Consider the following 15,226-nt stretch of genomic DNA (forward strand, 5'->3'; position numbering starts at 1 on the left):
CAGTCAAATGTGCCCCGGGCTCCTGCGGATCACACAGCCCTTCGAGCTTTCAGGATATCCACAATGAATGCTCATGAGAGCGGTTTATGTGCAATGGGACAGTGTTTATGCGCGTGATTTGTGGATATCCTGAAACCCGAAAGGCTGCGGGATCCCGGGACCGGATTAGGAAGCCCTGGATTAAGTTTATAAATGAGCACCGGCAGGAATAAGAACTTGACTAGCGTTTAGGGCAGAACTGAACGCAGCCATTCTGTAGATGTAGCACAGCTGGGCGTGCAAATGCAGGAGTAAGGTTTAGGTCTGCCATGTGGGAATGGCTGCAGGCGTTGGGAAACGCACGTTTTGCCTCAGCTGCTGCTGCTGCTCATGACCTGCAGTGTGCGGATCATCACCCAGTGCGGAAGTCGGACGGACTGAATGCAAAACAGGCTGACAGCAGCCACGTGGAGTTGGAAGCGGCCAGGAAACCTGTATTGGGTGGCGGTCACCGGGGGCGCTTGCTATCAGGGGGAAGAAAAAAAACAACACCCCAGGAGAAACCTTAGCACATCCTCCGCCCCCCCCCCCCAACCTCTGGAGCAGCTTGGGGAACCTTGCAAATACTCCCAGCCCCCGGGATTGGGTACGGGAGCCCGCAGCACGCCCCCTCCCAGAGAGGCACTGAATGAAAGCGGCTCCTGGCTGGCTCCGGCGATCGTCCTTCAGCAAGTCCCTCCTCTCTCCCCTCGTTTGCTAAAAGTCTGGCCGAGCGGGTCAGAGTTTGGAAGAGGCTTGTGAGGGGGGGGGGGGATAAAGCAAGGCGGGGGCAGCTCGCCCAGCAGGAAGCCCAACATTAAAGCAAGCTCTTAGGAGATCGCCTCCTGCAATAGCTTCTGTCTTCAGGGGGGGTCGGCTGAGGGGGGTTTGTGCAGGGCATCGCCAGGATGCTGGCTTCGGGGAGGTCAGCGATTGCAGCCATAAGGGGGGACTGATCGCCCCCCCCCCCCCCCCCCGACAGGGGCCGGGAAGTAATGGAGGATCGGATGTGCCGCGCCTGAAGAGCTGCCAGCCCCGGCCGGGGGAGCCGGCGCCGGAGGATCCCCCCCTCCTCGGAGCCCGCACCTCGCCATGGGCGCCCCGGGGGCTTGCAAGGGGAGCAACCTGCGGCTGTGCCCGTCCGTCGGCTTCCTCCTGGGAGCCTTCTTCTACAGAGGTAAGAGCGGAAACTTAGTGCGCGCTCTCCAAGCTTTCTAGTGCTATTTGGCAATCGGCATTACAGGGGGGGGGGGGGTATCTGGCTGCAGGGGGGAGCGTTCATCCTAATCTGCCTCAGACTTTGAATGTCAGTATTGATTGATGGACCAACCCTAGGCAAGTTTGAATTTGATTTTCAAATCTGATTTTAGGTTTCTGTGCTGCACTAGTAGGGATGGGGGAGCAAGGTAAGCAATACATATCCGGACCGGGCTCGGTCTGTCAGATTTAGTTTTCGGGGGTAGGGGCTGATTGCCTCCCCCATTTCGGAGGAGCAAAATCTGGTGCACGGCGACGTCCCCCGTCAGATAAGCGGCAGCGGAGTCTCTCCTCCTGGCCAGTGCTGATTCGGAGGGACCGAAAAGGCGAGAATTGGGTCTTAAATAGGATCTTGGGGGGGGTCAGTGCCAGGGTCACTCCCAGAACATGGCATAAGGTGAGGAATTTTTGATTGGGGGGGGGGGGGGGGGAGAGGAAAGCAGATCCAGGCTGGCGGATCCTGTTTCTGAACCAGATAGCCTCGAAACCGAAATAAAAAAAACAAAACAAAAAACCAACCCCAAGAAAACTTTCATTGTGTAAGACAGCTAATTTCATCCATGTCTAAAGGAATTTCTCTTGAATTGTCTCCTCGCCACAAAGTGGGCCGTTTGCATAATATGAGAGGAGAATTTATTAAAATAAAAAATTAAATACAGAAACAGGACCATTCGCTGTTTGCTTCTTGCCCTCTAGTACCCCTGGCCACCTCTCTCTTTAGGATCCCTAAACAGACCATGGCCGTGTTATAGATCTGCCAGGCAACTGCAGGTTCACTGTGTCCAGGCTAAACACCTGCGATTTTAAAACACTAAAATAAACGTCTAGCTTGCATTTAAAGAAGATGCTGCCAGAAACTTAAAGCTTAGTCCGTGCTGATGCTCTCCCAGAATACAGCCTGGATATGTGCTCGCTGCAGGACACTCTTCATCAGTAACATGTATGTGTGTGTGAGAGAGAAAGAGATGGTGATTTTGTGAAAATGCACCTATTTCCCCCCCCCCCCCCCATATGATCCTGATGTCAATTTTGTGCCATAGCCTACCAAAAAAAAAAAATAGGGGTTAGTGCATTAGAGCTATTTTCTGAGGGAGAGGGATTAGAAACAATCAGACGTTGTTAAAACTCTGCTCTTACCCTGCTGAAACCGGCATCTGGCATTGGCGCAGCTCTGCCTTGCACGGATGGTTGCCCATGTGCCAAGGCAGGGCAGCCGCAGCTGCATGGGAAAGGCGCTGGGCGCGGATCACAGAGAGAAAAAGGGTCAGACACTGGAGCCTTCAGATGGGAGCAGGGTGCCATGCACTGCAAGGGATCCAGGGTCTAGTTCTGGAAGCCCCTGAAGCAGGAGGGCCTTTCTGGGAGCTCTTAGCTGGGGGGAGTCTATTTTATTAACTACTTCCCCAAGACAGTGCTGTCTTTTCTCTAGAACCCAAGCCCAGCTAAAGGAGTCCATTACACATTTCTTAAATAGATGTTTTGTTTTGTTTTTTTCATAGGCTGTTAGAAAATACATCAGAGATAAGGATGGAGTAAATAAATAAACTGATGGGTAAACATGCGAGTGCAAACAGATCTAATTATACACAGGGCATGCTGTTTGAAGGGTACTACCTGGTGTCAGCTTATCTTAGAGAGAGAAGGGACATGATGATAGCCTGAATTTTTTATTATTATTATTATTTTTTTTTTAAATAAAATGTATTCTGCCTCTGACTACTGATGTCCTCGATAGCAGAATTTGGAATTGCACCACATACCCAGGTCACTCATGCAAAACAGGTGCCCTGGATTCAAAACAGATGTTGCCAGCTTACCCCCCCCCCCCCCCCCCCCCCGTAGAGCTGTGTTCATTTCAGAAAAGGAACTGCCTGCACATATGTTTTTTTGGTTTTGTGTTTTTTAATAAAAGGGCAATACTGTGCAGAGGCTAAATATTTGCAGATTTGCACAGACAATTGACAGGTAGCTTGGGAAAACCTACAGCAGTTGTTACTTTGGATGGAATCGCCCAAAGATTGGACTTTAACAGAGGAATGTCCACTTACCTATTTTTTTTTTTTTTTTGGTAAATATTTCTGAAATTTGGAATGTTTTTTTTCAGACTCTTTTTTCTTGAAATTTTTCTATGTTTCCCTTAGTTCGTTTTCAAAGAATTGTTTGAGGAACCTTGTGTTATCGTGACCCCTTGTCAGATCAAACTTCATAGGGTAAATTGTCAAAGGCTTAGCTGGGAAGGACCTAGGTAGGGTTAGGCCAGTGAAATGGCTGAATCAGATTAAGTGGATCTGCAGCCTCCTAATGGCATGCGTCACTTTTCACAACACTTTGCGCTGAGGATAAAAGGGCACTCCTGGGGTTGCAACGTTTGGTCAGGTGAAGAAAACCACACACACATCTACTTTTCAGATGTGCATGCATATTCTTGACATGCATGCTTTAGCCCTCTTTGAGACGATTGAAGGCATGTGTGTGTGGTTTTTATTCACCTAGCAACCCAAATTTTCAAACACAAGTCATGACGTAACTTTGTATCGGAAGGTCAGGTGTGGACTTGGTCTCCTGCACACCTTATTGAGCCTTGCACATCTCCGTATCCTCCCAACGAAGGGCAAAATTCTCTTAATTTTAAGATTTTCATGGCATGCATAAATACTTCATCAATCAATGGTTTATGGCAGCACCTGAAGTATTTCCTTGCCTTGTTCTGTATCACTCAAAACAAGGTTGTAGACATGAGTGACATGCTGTAGAGAATGGGAGAGGCTGATAAAATTAGTGATTTGTGGATCGTAATCACGTCCCTGCCAGTGATCCATGACTTATTTTGATTTGCAAATCGGTGGCTGTGAGTGCAAAAATCATAGATCAGCGAGGGGCTCTAATTCATACAGGGTAATTTAGTTAATCTCTAGCTGTAAACCTAAAGACTCTAGAAGCATGAATACATATCCAATATAGCAAAGCATACTGAGCACCATACTTTCCTGATTGAATTAAAGTACAGTGATTTTTATGGAGGGATTCATTATTGATCTACTGTATCAAAGTGCCATGCAAGTGCTCAGGACATCCATAGAGTCCCACATTCAGTTTACGCCCATGCTGGTCATTTACAGGTCTACTAGGGAACGTATTCACATTGTGAGTCAGATGGCTTAAGAGCCATTGTCTGTTTTCTTGCCTGACAGTGGTCGCCACTGCTCATGGGTTGATGAGGTGAGGACTGAATAAAAGGATATCGGCATAGAGGGGGAGAGTGTCACTTGGGATTGGAAGGCTTGAAATCACAATGTTTGCTAAGCTTTGATTTTTAAAGGGAAGAGGAAGAGACACTCTGGAAGGAGATGAGGGGTTCAGACGTTGATTTGAATTGGAACACGATGCATGATGTTTAGAGTAGTTTTGTGCAGACTGAAAAAAGAGGGTTTCTAAAATAGTTCTCAATTGCAGAAGTGCCTTGGTAGAACCAAGCTCGGGAATATACAAAGGAACACGTGAAGATACTGTAAAACAGTTGTTGGGGGGCGGGGGGGATAGAACTGAGGAAGGCTGGGATGGCATTAGACATGGGAAATTATTGAATTCAGGGGGGTACAGAGAGTAAACTATGGGCCGGGATTTTAAAAGCCCTGCGTGCGTAAATCGACCGGATTTACGCGCGCAGGGCACTCGCGCGCCGGCACGCCTATTTTGCATAGGCCGCCGGCGTGCGCATAGCCCCGGAACGGGCGTAAGTTCCAGGGCTTCGTAAAGGGGGCGGGAGGGGGGCATGTCCGGGGGCGTGTCCGGAGTCAGGGGGCAGTTCGGGGCAGGACTGGGTGCGTGGCGCCGGCCTGGGGGCGTGGTTGAGGCCTCCGGACCAGCCTCCGGGGTCGGGTGATGGCGCAACAGCAGTCTGCTGGCACGCACAGATTTACACCTGCTTTCGGCAGGCGTAAATCTGCCAACAAGGTAGGGGGGGTTTTAGATAGGGCCGGGGGGGGGGTGGGTTAGGGAGGGTGAGGGGAGGCGGAAGGAAGTTCCCTCCGAGGCCGCTCCGATTCGGAGCGGCTTGGAGGGAACAGGCAGTGCGCGCGTGCTTGGGCGCGCGCAAGTTGCACAAATGTGCACCCCCTTGCTCGCGCCGACCCCAGATTTTATAAGATACGCGCGGCTACGCGCGTATTTTATAAAATCCAGCGTACTTTTGTTCACGCCTGGTGCGCGAACAAAAGTATGCGCTCGCGTAAATTTATAAAATATACCCGTATATGTGGTAGGCCATGACTGGAGATTTTGTTTGAGAGAGATCCACTTATTAGCAAGTAGTCCAGTTGCAGTATTAAACTATACTAAATAGTCTTTCATCCCATATGTTTCCATTATCTATAGCACAAAGAATCACATTCATTTGTTTTTCATTTCTCTTTCCATTTGTTGATCACCTCCACCTCCACTACTTATTCTCATCTAAATTCACTGGAGCGTTCACTCTTCTCTCCTCGCTGTGTGCCCTTCTATTCCAATGGTAACTCCACACTCTGTGCGTTCTGACTTGCAGCACCGTGTGCTGGCACGGCCTTCTTGAGTTGGTGCATCTTGCTCCATCTCCAGTTGTGTTCGAGTCCTGATTAAAGTCCCACCTCTTTGAGATTTGCTATTAAATCCAAAATCCATGACTGGATTTTGTCTCTCATGTTAAACATGTTTTTACTGTAATATTTAAAGGATTACAGGAAATGATTTGTCTTCTGCTTGGGTCTCAACTAGATTGTAAGCTCCATGAACTTAAGATATGCCATACTGGATCAGGCCAAGGATCCATCAAGCCAGTAGTATCCTGTTTCCAACAGTGGCCAATCCAAGTCACCAGTACCTGGCAAGTAGCCAAACATTAGATATACTTGCCCAAACTTTAGATATTAATTACCGTCATAGCAGTTTATGGATTTATCCTCTAGGAACTTATCCAAATCTTTTCTAAACCCAGTTACACCAACTGCTGTAACCACATCCTCTGGCAATGAATTCCAGAGTTTAACTATGTGCTGAGTGAAAAATAATTTCTTCGATTTGTTTTAAATGAGCTACTTGCTAACTTCACGGAGTGCCCCCTTGTCCTTCTATTATCTGAGAGAATAAATAACCGATTTACATTAACTTGTTCAAGTCCTTTCATGATTATGTACACCTCTATCATATCCCCTTTCAGTCATCTCTTCTCCAAACTGAACAGACCTAACTTCTTCAGCCTCTCTTCATAGGGCAGCCGTTCCATGCCCCTTATCATTCTGGTCATCCTTCTCTGCACTTTCTCTAATGCAGCTATGTCCTTTTTGAGATGCGGTTGACCAGAACTTCACACTGTATTCAAGGTGTATTCTCACCATGGAGCATTACGGAAGCATTATGACATCCTCTGTTTTATTTTCCATTCCTTTCTTAATAATTCCTAACATTCATGGAGAAGGGGCCATTTCTATTTTATATATCTGTGCAGTGCTGGCTACGTCTAATAGCACTATAGAAATGTTAAATAATATTAATTACTATCTAATAACAATCAGACCAATCAAAAGGCATTTCTTTTCTATTCAAGAGATTCATGTAGCAGATCTCTCAATAGGCCTTATTAAAAATGTTTATTTTAAATTCTGTGCCTATGGAAACTCTTTATTGAATAAGGTGCAATGTGTGTGAGTGCAGAATAGCACACGGAGTTAAAACCAGTTTTTTGTTTGTTTAGAAGAATGATGTTTTTGTCCTGATTTCATATGCTATTGAAAAATAATTTTTTTTCTTTAAATATTTACTTAAAAATTAATATCCCTGTGATGGTGTTTCCTGTTTCACCTCATTGCTTGAACAAAACCCCACGGGAGTTCGTTAAAAGTCTGATTTTAGAAGTGTGTCTGCCACACTTGTGGTGATGCATCAAAGAGTGGCATAGACCCAGTTGACGACAAGGGACCTAGGGGCGCCTACATTCGGGTTCAGCCTTTAGAAGGAACTGACGACCTCTTGTTGGTGGGGACACGGTACAGGCCCCAGCGAAAGTAAGGGTTGTGCACAGCTTGGATCTGCTCTCTACCTGCTGCTTACTAGGGGCAGAGGTGAGTGCGTGTATGTGCGTCTGGCAAGTGTCCTATCTGCAGAAACCGGAGAGAAAAAGAATACAGAAGGAACAAAGAAGGTGCCTAGGGCTCCGGATCTCAGATGGTGCGTTTTTTATACCTCGCTGCGTTCAGTACATAAAAGATAAATCTTGTCGAGGGAATCCCCCATCCCTCCCCTGCAGGCTGTTCACATGGTTGAATTAAAAAAAAACCCCCACCTCCTCCAAACAGTGCTTTGAACTGTAGTATGACAGCCCTAGATATTGATCAGAGAGAGAGAGAGAGTGGTTTACAGGTTAGACCATGGTGGTAGAAACCATAAAATAAAGAAATAAGAATCAGAAACTTTGTTAATGATGAGAAGAAGAGGTTTGTGACTTCTCTAGCTGGCAAGTCCTCTTTTCTTCAATCCTGTTTGCAGGCTCGCTGATCTCATGCTTCATGGGGGAAACAGGATGCTCAGGTTCCTGTTTTACATCGGGATATGAAGCTCTGCTTCTGTTTGTTATTGGGTTGTTTTGGGTGTTTGTAAACCAAACCTTGCCTTTGTTACAAAAAAAAAAAAAAAAAATTAGATGCACGCCAGAGAACACTGGCTATGTGTTTGACCTTTGTCTGAAATTCCAAGACAAAACTAATGGGAAAAGGAGACTGTAGAAGGTTTACATGAATTGAGCAAAATGTACGAACCAAGATGCTAAAATTCCTCAGCAGGCATATCAGCTCCTTGGAAACCAATGCGCAACTCCTAGAGTGAGTGAGTGCCTGCCCAGAGAAGCAAACACAATGATCTGCACTTCTTTGTCCTCTTGTCCTACGTACACACATCCTTCTGAATAATTTTTCAGTTTTATTACATTTATGATAACAGATTGTGAGATAGGAAAATTGATTTTTTTATTCTCTATTACCCGGATTTTTTTTCCCCAGTCCACAAATGAGGCGCAGTGCAGACGTGGTAATGAACTGCGATGCATGCATAACTGTTCAGTGCCACGCTGTGGCCTGCCATGGCAAGAGAGAACAAAGTGGAAATGGAAGGTTTTGTGGGAAAAGGAAACTGAGCATGATATCTGTTGTCGTCCACAAAGTTAAGGATCAGTTGGCCCACTGAGTGTCCTTTCTCACTTTGATTAGATGAGCATTTCCAGTCCCATACTTAAACCAATGTCAGCCTCTCAGTCTTGTTGCCTACCACTGACCTCTCCGTCTTGTCCCAATCGTGTTTAAATTCCGTCACAGTGCTGGCCTCGATTTGCCTCCGAGGCTGTTTTCAAGCCTTGCTGTCTTCCTTCTTTCTTGCTCCTTACCGGGCCCATTATCTTGTGCAGCATCCAGGATTGCCTCCATATCTTGCCAGCAAGCTTTGAAATAATCCAAACAGATCCCCAAAAAACCAGTGAGATTTGTTGTCCAGAACATCAGGCCACGCTGGGGTTATTGATGCTGAGGGGCATATCCGGAGCTGCTCCATGTAAACTCCAGCCTCCTTGGAAACCTGACCTAGCCCTGCTCTCGCTGTCGTCACCTTGGCTTTGTATTCTCCCCTTTTCTTTTGCTTTCATTTCTTTTACCTCTTAGTCCTCCCCTCTCCCCATCTGCTTTTTACCTCTGCACTCTGTCTTTCCCAGCCATGGCGAGGTGTCTCCCTTTTTTTTTTTTTTGTTTTGCGGGTGGGCTGTTCCAGACATCCGGCACCCTCTCGGTACAGAAGCATTTCCTCACGCTTCCTCTCAACCTTCTACCTGCAACTTCGTCATGACCCCCTGACCTTGAATTTCCTTTTTGTATGGAGACTTTCACCTTCCCATATTTTATGTAAGCCTGCTGGATATTTGAATGTTTCCCGGAAATCTCCCCCTGCCCTCCTCCCCCCCGTCCCTTCGTTGCTCCAGCGAGTACATTTTGGAGGAATCCTATTTTGGGGAAATCGATGGAAACATTCAAATATTTGATGGCGTCAGTAATGGGCTGCCTTCACGTTCCTTCTTTTTCTCTGTATCCCACCCTCTTTTCTCTTTTTGGTCTCTCTCTCTCCCTCTCTTCCATTTTCCATCTTGTTCCATTTTCTACGCTTCACATGCCTGCGACTTGAGAGCAGTAAAAAAAAAAAAAAAAAGAGACAAATTCTAGTTTTATCAAATCTAGATCCTGGGGATGTGGCTATAACAAGCCGCTCTTGAAAGGGCCTGTGCTGGCAGTGCTGCCAAAACCCATTCACGCCGCACTTTGATCTCTGCCGCCTAAGTCGCATGAAGCTACTCATCTCGGTGCAGAGAGGTGGCGTAAATTGCAAGATCTGTGAATTATTGCTGAGCAGATATTCTTCTTCTTCCCTGCCTCGACGTTTCCCTCCCCACCCCATCCTCTGAAAGAATAATGTGAAGGTTTGTTTGCAGTGTAAGCTTATATCACTCTGCTGGCGCAAAGCGGAGCTAAGAACCCCTAAAACAAACAGCCTCTGTAGGGAAGATAATAAAGTATTGGCTTCTCCTTCCCACTTAATTTTCACGGATCAGAACACCATGGAAGGGGGTCCTGCGACCCTGATAGCTCCCTACTGATGCAGGAATAGTAGCTGTGAATACTATTAGTTTATAAACCTAGGAATGCGGGGGGGGGGCATGCTATTCCTCCAAGGAGCCAGGTTTAAACTACCAAATAATTATTGGATTGGCTTCTCTGCTATACTTCAAAATAATTTAAGGCTGTAGTGGCGCTTTGCAATCTTCTAATTATCTTGTTTGAACAGTAAGCCCTTTTACTATCTTTTTTTTTTTTTAAGTTTGGGTCAGCATTGTGTACCCATCCTTGCTGGTGCACAAGTTCTCTTTAAGTGTTAGGCGAGGTTGAGGGTTTGGAGGGGTTTTTTTTTTTTTTTTGAGGTTTTCTCTTCTTGTGGGCTTTTGCTGTACATTGAATTGAATATCTCTTTACCTCTTTCTGACTCATGGAGTCAAACATTTTTTCCATTCGGGTTTTGGCTTGCTCGGAGAGGTGCAAAAGATGGGATCTGAATGCAGGAGTCGTCTCAAGTTTCACAGCTCTGTGCTATACTGGGGATATACTATAAGCCCTAGACATGTGCAGTGCATGTATCTATAAACACGGATGTTGCTATTTCTTCTGGAGAGAGTAAATTGTTTTGATGCTTTGTTGGCAGCAGGAGATCAATGGTTAGGTAAAGCATCAAAATACTTCATAGGTGTTAGAAATTAAGTACTGAAGTAGGATCAGGATGCGGTTATTTAGGAGGAGAATGAACAGAAAGCGAGAAGTGGGATTTGCACCACATGATGGATTTAGCCTCTCTTCCTTGGTATCCTTAGTTGGACCTTGCTTCCTCACCCGGAAAACAGGATGTTGTCAACAGCGCAGTGATCTAATTCCAGAGCGCTCACTGTCCTCCAACTTGGAATAAACCTGGACCACAAAATGGGAACTGTAAGGAGTGTGGATGGAGTCAAAAGAGCCAGTACAGACACATGACTGGCCTCAAAAATGAGATGAAATAGTTCAAGTCTTTTGATGTTTTTGTGAGATTTTTTCAAGACTTGCATTCAATTTCATGAAAATCTCTTATTTTAAGTGCTTGCTTACAAAGCTGCAATAACGCTTTATTGCACAAGGTAAACGCTATTTGCTGTCGTTTACAATGCATCATTGCGCGCTCTTTGGAAACAATGTGTGAAATTTCCCATTACCACAAACTTTCACACATTTGTGACTCGGACATGGTAATGAGCTATGATACATGCTGACGCATGCAAAGCAGTTCATTAATCTGCCAGCAGGTAGAGCAGCTCATGGAAAGTTCGCTACATCTCACGGTGCAAGCATCTTTCCTCTGAGAGCATCAGCAGGCCAACAGTGACAAGCAACGGACCATGTAGCAAACGGTGCGGGGGACGCTCCCCACAACACCAAAATGCCATCAAATAAAAACTCAGTGCCTCTGAACTCCCCAACTCCCAACCTCCTCCCTGCCCCTCGCATTGTATGCCAAATTGGGGCTCCCAAAGGCCCTCTGGCACTCCAGCACCCCTACGTGGACTGAAGGTGGTGGAGGAAATCTTTGGGCATCTATCCTGCCCCAGAAGACCTCCAACCTTTAGACCAGGTGGGGAGTCTGAGGGGTGTCATGGACCTCGTGGGGCCCCAATTTAACATATCTTGGATGGGAGGGCAGGGCTCCTTAACTCTTTTGAAGGGGCATTGAGAGGGGACCGTGGAGTTATGATGGGTTGGGGAAGGGGGCAGCAGTGGACTAAGTGTTTGACATTTGGTGGCAGGAAAGGGGGCCCTTTAAGGGTTGTAGGGATGTGCTGACTTACTGTGGATTAATAAACTAGGCTCGTTATTCACTGACATTTTCTATAGCAAACTTTTTTTTTTTTTTACTGTAAAAAATACCTGTGTATAGTAAGCTGCAGTTGTCATTTAGCATTCATCAAATCAACTTGGAACAGCATCATTTAACAGCATAGCTCATGGAAGGGGGTGCATTAAATATTTAAATTGACACTTGTGGCTGGTGTTAATGATTGATTAATTACTCACTGTGCACCGCATGTCAAGGACACACTGAGGAGCTTTAGATTATTTATGAGGCTTTTCGGATGCTGTTAACTTTTTTTTCCGGGTCCTGTTGCTCTCTATCTTGAGCACCCCTTTTTTTTTTTTTTAAATTGCATTTGCTGCATTTTGTCAAGACTTTTCACCTGGTTCTAACCAAGCCCCAGGCTATGCTGTTACAGCAAGAGGCATTATCTTTAAGCCATGTCATCCAGATTTAGAAATATCTTTTCCCAGACCAGAAGGTGGGAGATAAATATGGATGAAATCTGATCCCCAGTCATTGGACTTGATTAACTAAGGCTTCCCTCCCCCCTCCTTCTGTGTCTAGGGGAAAAAAAGCTTAGTGAACTAGGCTCATTAAGTATCACTGGCATTCAGGATATGACCATGGTGTGCAGCTACAGTATTGCAGTTCAGTGCTGCATCTTTTTCGTGGGTAGACCAGGAGTACCCCCGGGGTAGATGGAAGAGGCCCAGCAGTCTCGGAAACACCTTGGTGCATGTAATTGTGGATAAAAAGTATCCGTACTTTGACCGGGTGACGACCATGGTATCTCGCAGATGCAGGTGGTGGTGGTGGTTTGCTGTATAGTTCTTACTCGACCGGCCCTCGAATGGGTTTCAGATGCATTTCCTTTTGCAGCGGTACCACACAAAGAGGGGGTGCTTGCTGTACAGAGCATTTGCTGCCTGTTCCCTTGGGTTTGATTGCTGCAGAAGGAGGACAGGGGGCTTGGGGGGGCACAGATTTATATAATACGTTCGACCAAAGCACGTTCCAAGCAACAATTGCAAGGTGGTGCCAACATGAAGGGCAATCCAAGGTTGAAGCCAGGAAACCCAAATCTAAGAGTTGCCCGGGAAGAAACGGACTTGCTGAAAGTTGCACAGAGAGCCTGTGATGGAGGTCTTCTGAACCATAAACTCCGGTTCTAATAACTGCCCACTCTGTGTCTATCATCACCAATATTCACAAGTTAACATCTTTCAAAGGTTCGAAGCTTAAGGCTCCCATTAAATTTAGACTTTTGGTTAGTTTGGAAAATTCATTGAAATCCAATTAGTGAGAGAACCACAGGAGTTAATAAGAGCCATTAGATGGAATGTAAATATTGCACTCCATTGGATATAGCATCAGAAATGTTTTCAAGCAAATATCGGACTGGAGGATTATATTGTCCACTGAGCTACAATTATGTAAACCATGTTTTTCAAGAGTACACTGTGCATGGTTTTTCTATGTAGAAAAACAAATCGATAACTTTGATTGACTAATGCTAGCAAAGTTTGCATTGATTATCATTCTCGAGGAGCATGTAATATTGATCATGTTTGGGGGGAATCAATCACAGGCTCCTTTTTCCAGGATTTATGAATTTTCTTCTGAGGTTTTGAACAATAACGTTGTGACATGTGTTGTCTATGAAAATAAGCTTTAGTCTAGAATTTGGAATATGAAGTGAGTCTGACATCTGAATCCATCTTTCTGTCAATCATCTGAAGTTGTGGTGGTGTGTGAATGTAATTAACTAGCGCTTCATACAAATCTGGACATGCAAGAAAAACTGTGTTAGTGTCCTAAGAGATCTGCCCAAAGTAATAATGGCTTAGGCACAGTGATTTTTGTGTTTTTTAATTTAGAATTTAATTAGAATTTGCAAGGGTTCTAATAGCTGCATTGACCCTGGCAGAAACTAGATTCTTTGCTGGTTCAGATGCCTTTTATTAATTAGACTGACATGACATCTGAAGAAGGGGTATATGTGGTCTTGAAAACTCATGAGCAGCAGCATTTGTGGATAATTCTCACTTTGGGGTCAGTAAGTATCGCAGCCTGCAAAGAATTCATATTTACAAGGGACAAGTACTACTGGTTCAGCTTAGATTTCCTCCCTGCTACCTCCAGACTAGAGTTAGAGGTGATGATATACAGTATTGGGTAAACTTTAAAAGGAACTTGCGTGCGCCCATAAACGCATGTACTACAGTGCGAACACAGGCGTAGCATTTAAAATTCTCAGCATGCACGTAAAGGGGAGAGAGAGAGAGACTCTGTTTACAGTCAGTCGGTCACTCTCTATATAGGTACCACTCTAGAAGGGGCACTTTGAATCAGGGTGGGTTTTTGAGAGGTGGGCTGGGGTTGGGAGGGGGGGTATTGTTACAGACACATTCAGAGGTATTCATAGTAAAATTGACATCAGTAAAGAATTATAGCCCTTATAAAAGTGATGTTAGACTTTATCACACTTATATGGGTTATAATTCTTTACTGGTGTCAATTTTACTAGGAATACCTCTGAATGTGTCTGTAACAGTAACACCCCCCCCCCCCCAACCCACATCGCGAAGATTACGCAGGCAACATTCGTGCGTTGCCTGTGCAAAATTTGTGGTTACGCGCGTCAGTGTTGGACCCACCTCCGGAATGTCCATGCCCCACCTCTCCTTATTCTGGATGCGCGTATGTAAATGCCGGGAAAGATGCACGTACTTCTTAAAATTTGCGTCGCCCGTGCACGGCCCACGTACGCCCGTAGGTGGCTGTTTTTTTGCATGAGCAACACTTTTTAAATTCTCCTTCTTTATGACCAGCATCTCACCCCCACACCCATTCCCTCCTTCTAGTTCTGAAATGAGATCAAAAAATGCTTTTAACGCCTGGTTTTTTTTTGGGTTGTGGTTTTTTTGTTTTTTTGTTTTTAATTTTTTACCATTTCACATTCACTGCAAACATCTTGAGGGTGCAACTGAAAATGAAATATTGACCCATATTCCACAAATGCTGGGGTATTTTAGTTTGCATAAAAGCCAATGAGACTGGGTATACTTTTCAACTACATATGTGGATGATAACATGCACAAATATTTCACTGTGAAAAAGTTGAGCGCCTGTCAGCGTCTTACAGTATTCCACCTTTTATAATCACAACCAGGGAATCAAACCCCAGTAAGTCAGTATTTTGCACCAGAATATTAGTGGAATCCAACTGTTTCACTGCCTGAAAAGCTGCATTCTTTTAGCAATTGGAAAAGCAATTTTTAATGACCGTATAAATATTTGATGTAGAGTTAAAACAGAAATTTATAGTCATAAAGCTGTGACTTATGAAATAATTTTGAGATGCTGTCAGCTTTCAGTTTTATACCTGTTCCATAACTCTGCTCTATCGATATGCTTTCATTGTGCCGTTCATCAAGCACGGCGAGTGTCTGATGTGTTCTGAATTTATTATGGCTTCTTATTGCAGGCTATATGGAAATAACCACAATTT

At 45.1% G+C, this 15,226-nt stretch overlaps 1 protein-coding gene across 1 annotated transcript in view; it reads left to right on the forward strand.

Moving 5' to 3' along the window:
• The first annotated feature begins 564 nt into the window (after window positions 1–564).
• Window positions 565–15,226, forward strand: part of TMEM132C (transmembrane protein 132C) — a 401,819-nt gene continuing 387,157 nt past the window's right edge. The window contains exon 1 of the mRNA XM_029571347.1: window positions 565–1,195. Within this exon, the coding sequence (XP_029427207.1) occupies window positions 1,111–1,195 (85 nt within the window). The 5' untranslated portion in view covers window positions 565–1,110. The remainder of the gene's footprint in view (window positions 1,196–15,226) is intronic.

This window comes from Rhinatrema bivittatum, chromosome 11 (assembly GCF_901001135.1).
Source record: "Rhinatrema bivittatum chromosome 11, aRhiBiv1.1, whole genome shotgun sequence".
Classification (NCBI taxonomy): domain Eukaryota; kingdom Metazoa; phylum Chordata; class Amphibia; order Gymnophiona; family Rhinatrematidae; genus Rhinatrema; species Rhinatrema bivittatum.